We start from the raw sequence: 20392 nt of genomic DNA on the forward strand, positions 1-20392 counted from the left end.
ATAGGCTGATTTTTTTTATGAAATAAAAAATTGTGTATACACACAAACATTTCCTTAGAACTTGAAAATGCTAATATTTTTCTATTATATCCCTTTCATAATTTTAACAATATGATGTGTGTTACTATTTATAGAATTAAAGTAAAATGATTTTCAGAAGTAAATTTAAATGCTATTTCATAATATACTAAAGTCAATTTTAAAACTTAATTTTAAATATATTTTAGTGATGACATGCCAGATAGGTAATATAATGCAGGAAGAGATATCGAATATCTAGAGCAAAGGATTAATTCTTGACTCACTGCATTAACTTTTTTTAATATTCTAAACTAAATTTTATTTCTGCATATTAATAAAGAATTATAACTGAAGTTTTCAAAATACTATTTAAAATAGCATCAAAAATTATCAATACTGAAATATAAATTAAACAAGTGCAAGTGTTTATGCACATTAAGCTATAAAATTTTGATGATGTAAATTGAAGATTTAAATAACTGTAGAAATATACCAGACCTATGGATTGAGAATTTTAATATTATTTAAGTGTCAATTCTCCTGAAATTTGAATTTAATTTCCTATTTAAGTTTAAAATATTAGCTGTGGGCTTTTTTTTTTTTTTTAGTTTCAGGTATGCAAAACAACATACTGATTACATATTTACCCACCTCACAGTGATAACCCCCGCAAGTCTACCACCCCTCTGACATTATACATACCTATCACAATACCATTGACTGTATTCGCTATGCTGTACTTTATGTCCCATGACTATATATATATTTTAATTATAGTTGACATTCCATATTAGTTTCAGGTGTACAGTTTAATGGTTAGGCATTTTGCATTAACTTTTTATCTATTATATACAGTAAATACTGTCCAACATCAGCCCCAGTTAGAACAAAGTGGGAGGCTAGAATTCTTTTAAGGAGCTTAAAAGTTGTATTTTTTTAAAAAAAAAATATGTACCCAGGATAAGTGCATGGTTACCAGCAGGAGTATTACAACTATATCTTAACATCAAGCATACTAGTAAACAGTTCAACTTTACAATGAATTTTGGTATATTTAATATAGAGAAAATCTTTCATAATGAAAATGAATTCACTTTATCATAACCCATTAATTGTTGGAATGAGTAATAATTCATTTAAAATGAACCATATAATATTTGATGAATTAATATAGCAATAAGATATTTAGTAAGGAAGTATGAAAATTTAGACTAACATCTTTAGAATTCTTTTTATGGATTTCAAATCCATAAATAAAAATTAAAATGGTATCTTAATAATTTGAAAGCATTATTTTATATCCCAAAAAAAAACAATCTTTTACCCAAATATTGAATTAATTTGTTAAGATCTTACTCTTTGTATCATGTCTGTTTTACTTTATTTGATGTTTTGGTTATAATTGAGATCAGAGATAACAATTGATTTAGAATTAGATGAAACAGTATTTGCTAAACAACATACAGTTTAAATTTCTGTTAAAAATATTTCTGTTTCTTCTGCCAATTGGTGTCAAGATTAGATCTTTGTTTGTCCTCCATCTGTTATTTACTGATCATGGAAAAGAATTAGAAGTCTGAATTCAGTAAGTGGTCAGGTGTTTGCTTTTAGTACATTGTAGTACAGTTTGGTCTTTCTAAGTAAATAGAATACAAAAATATCTCAGGTCTGTCTTGTTTTCCTTGTTCTGCCAAAATCGAGAGAGCTACAAGAATGAAATTAAAGAAATACCCCTTGATTGGCCAAGTATATTTTTGAACATTTTTTTTTATTATACTCATCTCCAAAGTTGTAGTTTTAAAATGGTTCAGAACAAAAGCAATACATCATGTTATAAATAATTTAAAATTATTTTCTGGCCCTTCTATCATTCCACTTTGCAAACTTTATGCATATTCAATAACATAAAGAACACATTTCCCCAAATATTTTTACTTTTTCTAGCCTACATAATATTTATTGTATTGCCTATCAAAACTATTTAGTCACTGTCTATCTTTTGTCCATAGTATAAGTACAAATATTACAAGAGCCCTATGAAGGCAGCACTATAATCAGTATATGTTCCCTTTATTTCTTTCTCAACATTTTACTTGTTCCGAAAATTATCAGGCTATCTATACACTTTTCAGTACTTACATCTCTGAAGTGCCAGTTGGACCAGGAATTTGCTATTTGACCCCAGGGTTTCACTCTTCTTTTTTCCCCCTCGCTACTTACGAGTATGAGAGCTTATTTAAAATTCTAAGTTCTCGCCTGGCAGCCACAGTTAGAGCTTCTTTGGCAAACTAAAAAGACTAAGAAAAAATATGCAAAAGCTCAGTACTGCTTCCAGTGACCTACATTTGTAGCCAGCTTTTAAAAGATGGCTGTGCCTTATTTTCCAACAAGGAAATGAAAGATAACATAAAAACATAAAGGAAAAAACCCACTTCTCTGTCACTAGCTAGTGAGAATAATTTCTTGTATAACATGAAAATAAATACACATTTGGCATTGATGTATGTGCTAAACCAACAAAAGAAAGGAATTTTGCATACAGAAAAGTAACCTAAGTCATATACCAAAAATGCCATAGCCTGTCATATTTATCCTCAAGATGGTGAAATATATTTGGAATCTGATTTTAATTTCTATGTTGCTATTAATACTTAACTAGCTGTAGGACCTTGCACAAGTCATTTAACTTTTCGTATTAAGATGGGGATAACATCCTAGCTACCTTATTCCAGAGTTCCAAATTAAAAATCAAATATCTGGGGGTTTTGCTTTCTAAATCTGAAAGCACACTTATTCCACACCTCACATTTACTTTCAAAAATGTTGTTTTGAACTCATTAGTAAATGAATGGTTGTAAATACTTGATGGTTGTTGTTATGCTCAAAAGAAAAGTTAAAATGTTGGAACTTGATCATTCTTTGAAAATAAGCCACACAAAGCCAGAAATGGGAATATGCGAAACAGAGTTCATTTTTCTTCTGAATACAGAAGAAAGTATTTTACAGAAAAAGTATTCGGAAGAAAGTATTCAATCCTTTTGGGAGTGAAAAATAACTTGAAATTCTGAAAATCAGAGCCGTTAAAACTGAAAAGAAACACTTTTTCATCAGCTCCCCAAATTAACATATTACCCCATTAAAAAGGCAGCAAACCATCAAGGGTCATAGATTAAGCACAGTCTGTGAAGATTTTTTATGTACAAAAGGATAACTTTACTACATGAAAACCCCAAAGAAGACAGGGCTATCTCTCCTGCTAGTGTTGGAGTGATTCTATCTTTGGCCAGTGTTTCTTTCCTGAAATTTTAAGTTTTGTTCATCAGAGACTCACAGGCATTTGCAGAAAGTGGCCTTAGTTCACCACATCCGTCTTTTAATATTATGGAATATTAATGATCAGAGGCATTTGAAATGTGCTTATGATTTTTGTAAAGTATTCTTACTACAGTTTTTGTGTCTATATATAGTGTGTGTAAAAGTCTGTGCTAGATTTCAAAAACGGTAGGTAGTATTATACTGAAGACTTAAATTGGAAGTAGAAAATAGATCTAAGACTATGAAGTGAAACTTCTTAGCTTTGTATTTCTTAAAACATTATAACATATAGGGTGCTATAGAAATTAAAGAAAATCTATTTTCCAGTTGTCTCTACTTTTCACTACTCAATGAGCAGAAAGAGAATGTTTTGTTCTATTAACACCAAATGTACTACAAAATATAACCTTCAAATTCAGTAAAAATAAAGTGATATCCAATTTCATTTAGTACCCCAAATATACTAAGGATTTTTGTTTGTGACATTTTCCATAATGTGGGTTTATTTTGGAAAAATAAGTACGACAGCTAACAAAAACAGTCACTTGTGTATTCCTGAGCTAGAGATTTAACTGAGCTACACCTTATATTTTAAAATGTTTTGGTTTTATCAAGTTATTAGAAAAATTTTTTGTTTATATTCAATAGTGACACTTAATACTTAAAGGAATTTTGTAGAAATTCTATACCAATATAAAAATCCTTCTATAACTCGAATAATTATTGCATAAACTGTTTGCTTAACATAGATTTTCATACATCATGTTGTCTTAAAAACAGGTTAATATATACCCTTATACAGTAAACATTTACTAAAGGGAATTATTGCACATTATCTCACTAACTAAACCTGATAATACCTGTGATTAAGTGGAAAATTTAGCCCACTTTTTAAAACATTTCACAAAATATATTGTAATGAATATATTTTCTATTACATGGACCACATTGTTCACCATGCATTATTTTTTCTGTAACTAGTCATATATAGAGATAAAGAGATACACATAATATATGTGTATATACACTATATATAGAGGGTGCCAAAAAAATGTGTACACTTTTTAAGAAGGAAAAAGCTATTAAAATTGTAATACTCAATGTATACCAATAACAAAAGCTGAATACAAGTCATGTTTGACTTCTGCAATTACAGGAGGTGCTAAAAGTGGTTACCATCAGCATCCAGACACTTCTGATTGGGCGAACTACTGCCTGAGCAACGCTGACCAAAGTGTCCACTTGGATACATTTTTTTGGCACCCCCAGTGTATGTACACATAACACATACAGACACATGCAGGAGTTCACGTATTTTTAACAATGGTCATTACCTAATTAGTAGCTCTCTTCATTTTAACTATATTATCTCTGTGAGTATGAGTTTTATTGGTCGTGCAGTTAGCACCATATTAAACATTGACAGCATTTAATACCATATATGAACTTTGCTTTGTACAGGAGCCTAGAAAGGAAAACTCCAATTTTTATGGTTGGAAATATTAATAGATACCAACAGTGCATTCTTGTTTCTCTGTAAGTAGAAACATGGAATTTCTTATTTCAAGCTTTCTAAGAAATTTGTTGTGAAGTATACAGAGAATGTTTTAAAGGAATATGTAATACAACTTTGGTATTTTGGTATATAAAATATATAAAGTTTGATATATAAAATATATAAATTCAGAATCTGAGTTAATATATTGAGGAAAATTGATAAAATTAATGTAGACTTGTTCTTAACCGCTTGGAAGTTTTGTTTTTTTACATAAGTGAGAAAATAATTATGGAATCTAATAATATCAGAATGCCAAGAAACTCGGTACATTTCTCTTTAAACTTTTAAGTCAGTGTCATCAATATTCAGTCTTAAAATCATATGGCTGCTGTGGCCAAGACTTAAGAAGTGCTGTTTATGGTATTGGCAGGCATACCGCTATGACCTACATAGGGAATTTAAATTTGCGTCTTCCTCATTTGCCTAACCTCCCTACTAGATTGCGGGAGGACTCAGGGATTAATTACATGTCTGAATTGTTTTGAGATCCTTCTATGACTGATGCTCTTAAAAATATGATGGTTTAGAATGTAATATTTTAATATAGGTTATGATTTGCATTTAATTGAAGATAGTATTATTTAAAGTTTTGTTTACTTAGTGCAACACTTTTCCCTTCATTTCTGAATAGTTCTAGCATAGACTTCCATTTCCTGAAGTTATCTTTCTCCTTCCCTCTCAGTCAAGAAAACTGAGAGATTTTCCAGTCTTCTAAACACTGGATTTACATATCTGGTTTACATATTAAAGAGTAATATAATAAGGATCAATGGAAAAATATTGAGAACAGTGGTTTGATTTTCTATTTTTCAGATTCATGTAATTGACGTAGTTGCAAAATTAAAAGCATCATCTGTCAGTAGCTGAATTTGGAAGTTTAGTTAAAATAATGTTTTTATACCAATTTCACCCTTTCTTGTAACATCAGCAATTTTTCCACCTTAATATTCAAGAAAAAAATCTGAAATTGCACTGTGTTCCCTAATCTATACTGAATTTAGTTTGAAATACAGATGGAAATAAGTTAATTCACAAATTACTGATCTTAAAATCTATGAGTTTTAGAAACGTTTTTGTGTAACATCAGCTCTACCCCCAGACTTCTGACTTACTGCATGCAATCAATCTACATTTCTGAATGCTTTTAACAATTAAGTCACCTCTCCCCCATAGTTTTAAATATTTAAATGAAGATAATGTGAAGGGTGTAATTTTAATATAGGGATATTCAGATTAGATATTTGGAGTACTTTGTATTCATATTGTGATAATCAATAATATCTTCGCATTTGTTTCTCTAACTTTCAGAAAATAAAGGTCCCCCCCCAAAATCAAACAACCAAAGTCACCAAAGCAATACACTTACTGATACAATATAATATACTTACTGATACATGGATAATGCTTAAGTAGTATTAATTATACAGTTACCAAAACCTGCGAGGATCAAAAGATTTTATTTTTAAGAAGGATTTATCATGCTGCATGGATTATGTTGCTACATAATAGCTCAGTAGTACTTCTGCTGAATTGTAAAATAGCTTCGAAAGGAGTGTGATGCCCATCGTTGGTGTAATGCATTGGTAATTAAGAGGGTGGGAGGTTAAGCTTCATTAACTGCTGAGGGATTGTATCTTGGGTTTTATTATGCCCTAGAGAACATAAAAAGTGAGAAGGGTCAAACTGTTGGAGTCAGATTTTGCTTGTGCATCTGCCAAAACAAAGACCACAAAATGGTATAGCAGTAAGCACAGAGTGGTATGAATTGAAAAGGGAAGAAATACATTACAGATAAATATATTTATCTTACCGACACGGATAAATGTTTCTGATAAAAAAATAGATATACTTACACCCGGAAGTAGATCTTGGTTTTGGAAGTTTGTAATAATTTGGCTTCATAAAGGTGTTTTTTAAGTAGAATAAATAGTTGTTTTTTGTCCAAAGGTAGTGCCAATTTCTTATTCATGTTATCTAACCTGATTCATTTGATTAAAAGAGAAATTTTATACTTTCCATCCTATCTTCTGTATAGAATTTATGAAGCCTGCTTTTCATTTTTGTTTGTTCCTGATCCTTGCTGCTAAATATATGGGAACTGTAAGTGCCACCTTGCAGAAAAGAACCAATAATCTGATATTCTTTGTTTTAGGAAACAGGGATATGGCAACCACATGATGTGTTCTTTGTTGCATTGGGTTAGAAATCAAAGATGGGGGTCTTTCAAAAGTGTGAAGAAAGATCCAGATTTGTGATTGACAGCTGTAATAGTTGAATATTAAGGAGCTTATTCTTAGCATTCTCTTGAAATAGAAATTTTATCAAAACATTAATCAAATTTTAGATTAGTTACAGACATTGCAACAAATGGTAAGGATTATAGCAATGATCACTCTGACAGGGCCAGTGAGTCACAGTGACCAGGGTAGCTAATTGCATACTTCAGAAACCATAGGGCTTACAAATATAACAACATACTAAATACAAACTTACATAATGAATTTCTGAATATTAGAAGACAAAAATACCAGAATATTTCTTCTTTCTTTCCCAAAATATATTTTCTTGGTATATCTTTAAATCGTTCCTTTTCACGTGAATTCTGAATAGTAGAACTGGAACCATTAAGACAGAATTTTCATATAATGGATTTTTTTTTTTTGTCAGAGAATTATATAGGATGATCTGACACTGTTGCTTTAGAATCGAGTTCTCTAATTCACAAAACTTAAAAACCACACTACTGGTGATTCTTACTTTGTGTGGACCAATTTTTTACTTTGTAACTTTCGTCCATATTTCTGGCTAAAAGAATGATAAAAACACTGAAGAGCAATCAAATATTCACCTAGGTTTTAACTGTGTAAATTACTAGCATAATAATAATTATCTACACCATATTGGGATAAAAATTTGTTATATACATAGGGTGCCAAAAAAATGTATACACATTTTAAGATAACACATTTTGAAATGTGGATCGGTACCCCAGGTATATCTTCTATCAGCCAGAAAATAAAACAATAATTTTATTTTACACACACGTGAGAATGGTTGTCATAAAAAAGACAAGAGACAAAAGTTGGAGAGGATGTGGAGAAAAGGGAACCCTGTGCACTATTGGTGGGAATGTAAATTGGTGCAGCCACTATGGAAAACAATATGGAGGTTCCTCAAAATATTATAAAGAGAACTACCATATGATCCAGCAATTCTACCTCTCGGTGTATATCTAAAAGAAATGAAATCATATTCTCGAAGAGATAGCTGCACCCTTATGTTCACTGCAGTCTTATTTACAATAGGCCAAGACAGGGAAACAACGTAAGTGTCCATCAATGGATGGATAAAGCAAATGTGGTATATATACACATATATGTCTTCATTTTATTACTAAGGTGTTACCGGTTTTTTATTTTTACACTTTCTACCTCCTTTCTTTATTCCATTTTTATACTGCTGAATTATATTTTCAAATAATTTCTTCAGAAAAGTTTTGTGACAGGTAAGCTTTTGAAACACTATATGCTTTTTTACAAAGTGCCCATATTTTGTACTTACACTCAATAGGTAATTTTCCTGGATGGAGAATTCTAGGTTCAATATCAGTTTTCCTCATACTTAGAAGACATTGATCTTCTAAATCCCAGGGTTGCGGAGTTGTCTGATACTAATCTATTTCATTTTCATTTGTAAGCAGTATATTTTCCTCCTCTTTTAAAGCTTTTAGGCTTTTACCTTTAGTCCTGGAATTGTGAAAGGGCATGTTAATGTTTTTATGACTCTTTTTTCCTTTCAGCCACTGAATTCTTAGTACATCTTTTCAATTTGAAAAACTATCTCATCAGCTCCATGAAATTTTTCCCTATTATTTCTTTGATTTTTAAAACTAAGTTTTAACAGTATACATTCTTCTTTCTAATTATTACATCATCACAGATAAAGTCACATGGCCCAAATCCCACTCATCCCCCTTCTCCCACCTTTAAAGAAGTTAACTGCTGTTAGGAGATTGGTGTGAATTCTTCCAAACAAAAATATGCATATGTATACTATATGTAATGAGCCATTTTTATTTTATGCATACGGTTTTTTCTCATTTGCTTTGTTAATATATATTTATATATAATAAAATTTACCAATCTTACGTACAATTCAGTGAGTTCTAGTAAATGTATACAGGTGTGTAACTACCAACCAAAATCATGGCATGTTTCTGTCCCCTAAGAAATGTGCCTGTTTGCAGTCACTCTCCTCTGACTACTTCTTGGACACTGGCAGCCTCTCATCTGCTTACAATCTCTATACTTTGCCTTTTCTAGAATTCCATATATATATGGAATCATGCAGTATATAGTATTTTGTATCTGGCTTCTTTCACTTAACACAGTGCTTTTCAGATTAACTATGTTCCTATGTGTATCAGTAGAGTTTCTTCCTTTTACTGCTTTTACTAGCCATTCAGTAGTTGATGGACATTTGACTTGTTTCCACTGTGATAATTAAATGAAGTTGCTTTGAACATCCATGTACATGTCTTTGTATGGGCATATATTTCTATTTCTCTTGGGTAAACACCCAGAAGGAGAATTCCTGGGTCATATTGAAAGTGAATGTTCAATTTTTAAAGTAATTTCCAAAATCTTTTCTAAAGCAGCTGTACGATTTTGCATTCCCATTAGCAGCATATAAGAATTCCAGGTACTTGTTTCCTTTTAAACATTTGGCGTTACCAGTTTTAAAATTTTTCTTGAACAATTCTAGTGTACATGTAGTGATATCTCATTGTAGTTTGAATTAGTATTTTCCTAATCACTAATGATGTTGAACATCTTTTCATGTGTTTATTTGCCATCCATATATCTTTTGGTGAAGTGTCTGTTCAACTTTTGTCGATTTTTTATTGGATTGTTTGTGTTTTTATCATTGAGTTGTAAGTGTTCTTTTCATATTCTGTATACAAGTCCTCTATCAGATAGATGTTCAGCAAATATTTTGCCCGACTCTATGGCTTGTCTTTTTGTTGTCTCAATGGTGTCTTTCAAGAGTATTATTTTTTACTTTTGTCTCAATTTTTTGTTTTATATTTCATGCTATGTTTTTGTTCAATTTAAAAAACATTGAATAACCCAGGGGTCAACAGACTTTCTTTAAAAGGCTAGACCGTAAATATTTTCGGCTTTGTAGTCCATATGGTTTTTGTTGCAACTACTCAGTTCTACTGTAACACTAAAGCAGCCATAGATACTTCCTAAGCAAATGGGCATAACTGTATTCCAATAATAGGTAGCTGGTTGGATTTGACCTACAGGCCATGGTTTGCTGACCCCTGGAGTACCCCATAGCCACTAAGATTTTCTCCTTTGTTATTTTCTGAGAATTTGTTGTTATCCTTTCCCTATTGAACTGCCTTGACCTATGTAGAAAACCCATTAAATATTCAGGTGTTTTTCTCAACTTTCTTTTCTCTTCCATTGAACCATATATCTATCTTACATGGACTTCATTTTTCTGTTTTTATAATTACTTGAAATCAGGTATTTTTAAGTTCCCCAACTTGGTTCTTTGGCAAACTTGTGTTGATTATTATGGGCTTCTACGTTTCCATATAAATTTTAGATTCATCTTGTCAGTGTATATGAAAAAAGTTGCTAGAATTGTTCTTTTTCTTCCCTATTTTCCCCCTCTGTTCTTTGTTTTTAATAACCTCTATTACTCTCTTAAAATTTGTTAATCTATGGTCTACTCTTGTTATGCCCTCGCTATATTGTCATGAATTCATTCCCTTTTGGTCATGGTACTATTATTATTTCAATGAAAATTGTGTTCGTAATGAATTAGTTTCTAATCCCTGCTAAGATGAATTATCTTTTTATTTCTATCAAGTAAATATTTATTGAATATCCAAATGTACAAGTTACAACTTTAAGCCAAAGGAACAGCAACAGTTAAAGACTTGGAACTAGAAATCTCAGGACTTCCTGAGTAAGCACATATTGTCCACTTTGTAAGAGAATAGTGTGAAATAAAGCTCAAAGGGTAGTCACATTATTTTTCTTGTGAGTTATTTAAAGAGTTAACTAAGAGTGCTATGGATACATCCTGCCAGGAGCCAGGAAAGAGAATTAACTAATCTTGCATGAATGAGAAAATAACTATAGAGAAAGTAAAGAGGAGGAGGAGCTGAGAGAAGAGGAGAAAGAAGAATGAAAGACGATAACCTGATGTAGTCTACTTTGAGTTTGACATGCAGTTGAACATTCAGGTAGAATACAGACAGAATATCCAGAAGGCAGTTAAACATCTAGGCCCAGAAATTGGGAAATGATTAGAAATAGTGATTTTCTAGCCATCATTTCTTTCTCCATGAAACATTTCCTGGATGCCTCCTATGTGCCAGAAACTATGTTATAGACTGTGCCCCCAAAAAAAATTTCATGTCCTTCTTGTATGCAAAATGCATTTTTTTCCAGCCCACTGGCTCCAAAAGTTTTAACTCATTCCATCACCAATTCTAAAGTCTCATCTAATTCTCACCTAAACCAGATATGGATGAGACTTAAGGTATGATCCGGCCTTAGGGAAAATTCCTCTCCTGCTGTGAACCTGTGAGTCTGTTAAACCAGACAAGTTATGTGCTTCCAAGTACAATGGTGGGACAGGCAGAGGATAGACATGCCCATTCCAAACGGGAGAAAGCTGAAGGAAAGAAGAGGTTATGGCAAGTCCAAAATTTAGCAAAGCAAGTTCCACTGGGTCTTAAATTGCATGAATAAATTTCTTTGGTTCAGTGCTCCGCCTTCTAGGCCCTCTGTAGTGTCAGCATCATGCCCCTTGTCTGGGCAGGGCACCCCCTACATGGCTCTGCTGAGTCCCACCCTTTGAAAATAAGGTGGAGACAGCCTTGCCTCATGTGCCTGTGTACTCTGGGTCTGTGGTGGGAATGGCAGCTCTCATGATCCCTGAATCACACACAGTTGGAGTCTTTCTTCCCTTTTCTTGCAGGTTAGCTCATTTTGAAGCCAAATTGCTCAATGAAAAGCCCTATAACATCCAAGAAGTTTAATAGCCTTCCTTAATTCCATCCATCCTTGTCTGTTCCCTTTAGTTCAAACTATACCAATCTTGTCTCTACTGGTGTAATTCCAACTCTATTCTCGCTTCTGCAGAGATGGCTGATTAAGTCCATGTGTCACACCCAGGATCTCTTTTATCAAATGGTTGTTCAGCCACACCCTCACTGTTCTCTTCAGAACAAGTGTTTTCATTTTTTGCCATACGGATAGGCTGAGATTTTTTTCCCATCAAGTTCTGGTTCCGTTTTGCTTAACAATCCCTTCTTTAATTCATTTCTCCCCTTTTGCATTTTACTATAAGCAGTAAGGAGGAATCAAGCCACTCCTTCAAAACTCTGCTTAGAAATCTCCTCTGCTAAAAATCCAATTTCATTGCTGCCAAGCAGTGAAACACTAGAAGTGAAACACTAGAAGCTTCCACAAAACACTAGAACACAGTTCCGCCAAGTTCTTTGCCACCATATTACAAGGAAATCCAAGTGTCCAATAGTACGTTCCTTATTTCCACCTTTGACTTGCTAGAATCGCCCTTGAGATCTCTATTTCTAACTTGCATCTCAAAACTCATCCAGCCTCTACCATTATCTAATTCCAAAGCCACTTCCACATACTTAGGTATTTGTTAACAGCTCTGTGCGTTTTTTGGTACCAAAATCTGTCTTCGTCAGCTTGGGCTGCTATAACAAAATACCATCAACTGGGTGGCTTGAACAACAAAAATGTATTTTCTCACAGTTCTGGAGGCTTAGAAGTCTAACATCAAGATGCCGGCCAATTTAGTTCCTGATGAGGACTCTTCCTGGCTTGTTGATGGCGCTTACGTGTTTAAGCATCCTCTCCCTAGAATCCTCTGTCCTCGCACTCCAAATGGACTGCTTGTTCTCTAGGCAGTCTGCACAGCTGTTGTTCTGGCACTTCCCTTCGTCATCCCAGCATTTGCTCTGCTCCTGCTCCTGGTAGAGCACATCCTCTAGTAACTTGAGAGTGGATAGAGATGGAGGGTAGGTGTGAGGTAATAGATTATTTTTAAACTTTACATGTCTGAAAATGTCTTCATTCCACCTTCATTTTTAACATTAGTTTGATTATATACAGAATACTAGGCTGGAAATAACTTTCTCTCCAAAAAGTCCCGTGTCGCTGTTACCAAGTTTGATGACATTCATATTCCTGGTCTGTTATTTTACCCAACCCATGGAAGCTTTTCAGAGGCTTTATTTTTTCCTTGTTGTCCCGAAATGTTAGAATTACGATGTTGGTGTATGTATATTTTCATTTATAGTTTGAGTACACAGTAGGATTTTAAATCTAAAATCTGCTGTTTTTCATTTCTGGAAATTTCTCTTAGATTATTTCTTTGATTAGTCAAGGTACTGGACTAATCCTGTAAATACTTTCTTCTCTCTCTCATTTTCTGTCTCTCTAAGAGGCAGTGCAGCATGATGGTTAAGAGACTGAATGGTACAGCAGGACTGACCTTCAACAGTTAGTCTTTGTACTTCAATGTCTTCATCTATAAAATGGGTTTAATAATAGTACTTACTTCTTAAGACTGTTTTAAAGATTAAATTTGTTTGTTGTGTAAAGGGCTTAGAATAGTGCCTGGCAGTTGGAAAGCACTTTACAACATGTTAGCTACTGCGATTTTTTTTTTCATTATTATTGCTATCATTATCATCATCATTGTTCTTTTATTCTGAGAGATTTGACCAACTTGATCTTCTAGTATTAATGGTCAATTATTTTCAAATCTGCTCTTACTAATTTCTAGAAAGTCAGATTTTTTCTGATTGTTTTCTTTTACTGAAGTATTTTATTTTTTTATACACCATATCATATAGTAAATATTGCTTTGTTATTCTTTTTGAAGTTTTTATCTGTTTCTGGCATGGTTTCTGTTTCCTGCTTGTTTGTTTTGGTCTTTGAATTCTTTAGTCGATGCTTTTCTCAAATACCTGCTAATTCTTGTCTGCCCTTTGGTATTAAAGAGTCAGGGACTGGAAAACTAACTGGAAATGCTGTGTATTTGGACACGTAACTTGTGGTCAGACAGATTTATTGTAAACTTAGCTAGTGGTGTCTCTCTGAAGGTCTTTTTCTCTTAATTTTGACCGTTTCCCCAGGGAGGAATCCTCTGTAATCTCCTAATCTCCTGCCTCTTCTGTTTAAGGATGGCTTCTGGCCTTCTGAGAGCCTTGCAGTGGGAGCCAGCTGTGTCTGTGTGTATGGGAAGAGGAAGTTGTCTCACCCTGCTGTCTGAAGACTTGCAATGAGTTCCCCTGTCTCACCCCTGCCCTCTACAGTGCTCCTACTTCCAAAGTTTGTCTGATTTGACCTCTCCGTTTCTCTTGCACAGTGGGGGAGGAGTAGCATCCTGGCTCTTAGGGGGAGATAGAGGGCCTGGGGGCCTTTTACAGATTTTCTACCGATTTTCCTTGTTTTGCACAAGAGTGTTGCTCCTTGCTGCTGAAGTTACTGGTTTGTTTTTGAACTATGCCAGTTGTTGAGATTTGTTAAAGCCAAGTGGTAGAAACTGGGATGTTTATTATATTATTCTCTGTTCTTTTCTATGTGTTTATATAGCTCATAAAAAATTTCAGATGCAAAGGATTTGTGTTTATTAACAACAATGCTTATTGTAGCATTCTTTGGACTGCAAACAACCTAAAGGTCCAACAGTCGGGAAATGATCAACTTAATTTTAATTAAGCTATAGAGTATAATATTGTGCAGCCATTGAAAATCTTATTTTTGAAATATGCTTAAATGTGGGATATCACAATATTGTAAATTGTCTTCTCTGAAACCAGATAAGAGTTGTTTAGTAATACAGGTTTTTGTTGAGTGCTTAACATGCAGCAGGTGCCATTCTCTGCATTTTACATTTTTAATTCATTTATTACTTACAACCACCACCCAGTGAAGTGACTTTTTCCTCCATTTTTCAGATGATAAATGGAGACATAGAGAGGTCCAGTAGGTGGTCAACATAACCACAAACAAAGCTACTAGTGTATAAAGTCAAGACTTGGACACAAACAATCTAGTTGCAAAATTCAAACTCATAAACATTATGCTGTATTGTACTATATGCCTCACAAATATTTATTTGCATTGGAAAAATAAGTTACTTTATATTTCTAAGATACTAGTGGTTTGCTAGGAGTGATGGATTCAGAGCTAATATGATATAACTAGTTTCTAATACTGGCATAAATTAAAGTGAATCTTTTTGGAGGTCTTTTAGGAGATGACTAAAATATCTGATGATTAATGTATTTTCCACCTGATTAGTTGACATGATTCTAAGCACAAATAAATTTGATCTTGAAAAGTAAAAGTGGAAATTTAGACTGCTAATGACACAGCACAAAATTATCTTTATGATTCCGGCTAATAAAAAATACAATTACTGCATGTGCTTTCCTTCTCCAAGAAACTTGTATACTTTTCTCTTTGCATTATTTCTATAGTAGTTTTTTACAAAAAAAAAAAAAAAAAGTTTCACACATGTTTTTTTGTAGTCACTCAGTAGGTCAGCTTCCAAAATAGAAAATGTGAAATTGGAATTCATTATCTCTTCATTTAATCAGATATTTTAAATTCAGTTTTTTTTAAAAGAAGAGGCATAAGTTTGCAAAACTAATGTTTGATATGGGCAAAATAAATGTTTTTATTCTTAGTTCTTATTCACCCATTATTTCGGTGAATGAGTTTTTTGAATTCTAGAATTACAAACCAGTAAACAGATTGCACACACATGCTTTATTTTTACCTTGTGGCAAACATAACAATAATTACATGTAATATGTAAATGCTAATTCTAGACTTTGCTTTAAGTGTATAAACTTAAAATATGAGCACAGCCTCTTGTTGCAATAGCAGTTGATTTTTGTTAGTATAAAACTTGAAATATATTTTTAAAATTCTAGTTCAATGCCAGAAACTTAAATTGCACATTTATTACATTGACCCCTTTTCTCTGTTTTAAATGTCTGTTAGTCAGGGCTTTATGTTTGAACCAATTTTAAAGCATCTATTTTAATACATTGGAAAGTTCTAATATCACTAATATTATCACTTAAGAAAATTGTCATATTTTTTACCACACATGCTCAATAATGTATCATTCTGTTTTCTTAGGAACTTCCTGCACCATTGCTTGATGATAATTGTAAAAAAGAATTTGATGAAGACATATATAATGATAAAACACCAGAATCTAACATTAAGATGAAAATAGCATGGCGTTACCAGTTACTACCCAAGATGGAGGCAAGTCAACGTACAAACTACTTCTAAAATTTGCAAGTGTATTTGTTTTCATTTTATGGAAGCTCTTACTGCAGACATGTTGTTCTCTAAATCTAATATGATGTGTACTTATTTAAATGACCAAATATTTCATTTCCAGAGGATTTAATCAAGATGATATATTTCTTAAAAATAAAATTATAGCAAATTGGTTTTTTTTGTGTTTTTTTAACCAAAATAGATTATTTCATTTTTTCCATAATCTCCATATAGAATTTTATTCTAGAGTTGCAAACTAGAGTAAGTAAACTAACAAAGCCATTTCTCTCCAGCACAGTTACCTCTAAATAGTCAATGTAAGTGGTTGTTCTTTGTAATTACTATTTTTATTCCTATACATTTTCAACTAATATACTTCTAAACTCAGGTATCTGGTAACCTGACCTATCCTGGATTGACTAAGAGATAGGAAGTTAGGGGAGATTTTCTGAGAAGTCAGAACTGACGTCAGTAAGTCTGCCCACTAAAGTTTGTGAACACTGCTCCTGGGGATGCCTCTGTTCATTTATTAGCTCCCTTGTTTGTTTGTTTGCTTCATTCATTTTTTAGAGCACTCTAAAGTCTTAACCAGACATTATCATACTGATAGAAAGAGAGAGAAATTCCCACAGTCCACCCTCTAGTCTGTCACGTGGACGTCAGTGTTACTTTTCCCAAGGACAGAAATACAATTACAACCCTGTTTAACTGCAAAATGCCCGATTTGGTTTCCTATCTCTACTACCTCCTGCTAAATGCACGGCAGACTCTCTCAGTCGCGGTACCCTCCTGTCAAGCCTAGACACAGCCTTAGAATTCTCTGTCGAGTGTTTGGGTGGTCACACGAGTTAATGAGAGTTAGTGGTACATGAGATGAAACCTGTTTGCCACTATAAGGCTGCAATACGAAATAAATTTGTCAAGATTCTATATAAGATCTATACAAGTTAATTCAAGCCTACCCTTTTAGTCTCCTCCACGTGTGTGGATGTAAAACACTATATTCACCCATCCTATGAGAATTGCTCCTCATGAACTGCTTGTAGTTCTGCTGATAATACTTGTCACTTTCTTATTCACCAACTCATCCTTCTCCAAGTGCAAACGTTACTACACATAATGATCTAGTTTTTTATTTTTGTTTTCATAGCACTTCATGTATTTTAAAGTATTTCTATATATTGTTTTATAATTGTTAGTATAACTCTTTTCCACTAGATAGAATTCTCTACGAAGGCAGACAGCTTATTTTATTTTCTCTTTTTCTTTAACACCAATGTTAATGCTCATGTACTCAATAAATATTTAGTCAGTGGTAAATGTATTTATGCATTCACTCAGCAGATTATTGATTAAGCATCAACTGTGTACCAAATAGAAAATATGTTATAATAGGTACATATTAAGCAATGGTAAATTGTTCTAATTTAGATGGGAGAGCTATTTGAAGAATATGATTTTTAAGCAGTGGTTTAAATGTAAACAAACTACAAACTGGAGAGAGGATATTTACAACTCATAGAATAAGGAATAAATTTCCATATATGAAGAACTTCTAAAATGAATAAGGAATAGTCTACCAACCCAATTTTTAAAATGGGAAAAAATATGAAAAGGAAATTCAGATGGCTGTTAAACATACGAAAATAGATGCCCAATTGCAGTTACAATAAGAGAAATACAAATTGACACTACACTGATCTGCCATTTTTTCATATTAGACTGTCAATATAAAATGTTTGGTAACACACTAAATTAGCAAGGGTGTGGGAGACTGGTGTTCTTCTACATTGCTGGTGGAAATTTAAGTAGGTACCATTTCTGTGAAGGTTTATTTGGTAGTATCCTTCAGAATTACAAAAACATGTACCCTTTGATCCTTTTGGAAGTTTACATGATGAATATATTTACTCAGATGTAAAATAAAATACTACATATGAGCTATTTAAGCAGCGTATTTTTTAATAGCAAATGATTGGAAATAACTATCCTTCAATAAGCAACTAGTTAAATAAATACTGGTATATGTGTATAGTAGAATACCATACATTTGTATTAAAAAAAATAATAGGAAGCTCTGTGTAATCAGTAGTTGTTGCAGGCATAGCCTAGGTTGGATGTGACCGAGATCTGAGTACAAGACTCCAGAATAAGTGTAGTTATTCTGTTTAGGAAAATGTAAGTTGAATGATAGAGTTTAAAACAAAGAATGCAGAACTAGCACTTGAATACCCTAATGGCAAAGAATTTTGTATCTTTGATTTGGCAGATTCATTTAAGCAACTGGGCTTAACAGTGACTCTTTTGTAAAGAGTGACTGTATTCTAATTTTTCTACTGGTATGTTCTAATAGAGTTAATAAAAACATAAACTCCACGTTAAATGTGGCTTTTTTTTTTAAAGACAATATACCAATCCAATTTTAGATTATGTAAGTCACTTGTGTCTTCCATTTCCTTTATTTTTACTCTTACCTAGCTAGGTTTTGGTCTTTTCCTTGGTTGTTAGCATTCTTCAAGTGAAATTGTCAGTGAAAATGCAAAGGACTGAAACTTCAAGCAATTTTTCTTATGGCTTGTTATAAAATCTGTTTAAAGTTTGAAAGTTCTTTGTTTCTTTATAATTCATTTTTTCTTTTTATAGCTATAGATGCTATTCCTGTTCTCTTTGACATGTAAATGAGCAGTCCTTATTTCATTCTCCCCTTTCTGAGTTTTGCATGACTGCAGTTATTTTGATTATCTATGGGAGCAAACTTCTCAGAGGTTACATATTAACATATAAACCCAGTGCTCTTACAATGATCTTCCCCAGATGACTTAGTTTCCCCGTTTCTTCAAGTCTCCACTAAAATATCACTTTATCAGGAATGTCTTCCTTTGTCACTCCATATGAAATAACACCATTGTCTCTCTTTCTCTGTCTCATCTCCTTTCACTGCCTTATTTTTCTTCAGGGAACTTAATTGTCATCATCTAGCAGGTAATACAGCATCTGTCTCCTCTACCAGAATGTGAGCTAAATGAGAAAAAGGGACTTTAACTATTTTGTTTTACTGGCATATAGTGGGTACTCTATAGTTACTTGTTGAGTAGTACACAAGTGAATGAATTACATAGTATGTGAATTAAATGTGAAACCGAGTTAAGTTGCATTAATTAATTCAAATGAAATAACACCCTGTTTTGAATTTATAGTCAATGATCAAACTTAAGTTTACTAGTATTTACTAGTGAGTTCTGTCAAGTTTAGAAAATAGAATCATCTCCTGGCTTCTTCCTTTTTCTTTGAAATGTCAACAGCATGTATATTTGCCTGTCACCGACATTTTACATATGGTGACTTGTCCAGATTTATAGACATTGGTGAACACTCATCCTCATCTACTTTATAAATCCAGACCTTACTTTGCCATTATTGGTTCAAAAACAGCAACAACAAAACCCTGGGTTTTCTGTATTTTGCTTGGGCCAAAATATAGTCAACACTGTTACGAGGGAAGATTAAACAAGTAATCCAAAACTAACTACCGTGTTTCCCTGAAAATAAGACCTAGCCAGACCATCAGTTCTAATGCGTCTTTTGGAGCAAAATTAATATAAGACCCGGTCTCATTTTACTATAAGACTGGGTCTTATCTAACATAATATAATACCAGGTCTTACATTAATGTTTTCTCCAAAAGACGCATTAGAGCTGATTGTCCAGCTAGGTCTTATTTTGGGGGAAACACGGTATGTCAATTATCAGAAATGCATTTTAATATAAGTTGTCGTGAGGTCGCAAGAGTGCGGTCATATTCCCATTTACGGAATGCCAAAGGGATAAACATATGCACACCTGAGTCAAAAACAGTAGCACAATAAAGCAACACTTCTTCCAGTTCGGGGCAGTTTTAAAAAGACCCCCTCCCTTGCCCTGTGATTTCGTTCTCTTACCTAGGTGCACATGTCCTCCTTTCCTCTCCAATCATCAAGCCCTATTTTCTCTTCACCCCAGGAATTGCTAGCCTGCAGCATATTCTGAGACTTAATTTATTCGATATTGTAGAGTTCTCCTACCAAGGCCTACAATGGCTGCAACAATTCATGACAGTGTATTAGATCTTTTTTCTGTTCAATCCTCATTA

At 33.2% G+C, this 20392-nt stretch overlaps 1 protein-coding gene across 4 annotated transcripts in view; it reads left to right on the plus strand.

The window, feature by feature from the left end:
• ELP4 (elongator acetyltransferase complex subunit 4) overlaps window positions 1–20392 on the plus strand; it is a 213965-nt gene that overhangs the window by 28832 nt on the left and 164741 nt on the right. For 3 of the 4 annotated variants that reach the window (XM_019738520.2, XM_074336167.1, XM_074336166.1), the window contains exon 4: window positions 16114–16245. The exons of the other annotated variant lie outside the window; for it this stretch is intronic. In XM_019738520.2, the coding sequence (XP_019594079.2) occupies window positions 16114–16245 (132 nt within the window). The remainder of the gene's footprint in view (window positions 1–16113; window positions 16246–20392) is intronic. 4 annotated transcript variants of the gene reach the window in all.

This window comes from Rhinolophus sinicus, linkage group LG06 (genome assembly GCF_036562045.2).
Source record: "Rhinolophus sinicus isolate RSC01 linkage group LG06, ASM3656204v1, whole genome shotgun sequence".
In the NCBI taxonomy this organism is placed as follows: Eukaryota; Metazoa; Chordata; class Mammalia; order Chiroptera; family Rhinolophidae; genus Rhinolophus; species Rhinolophus sinicus.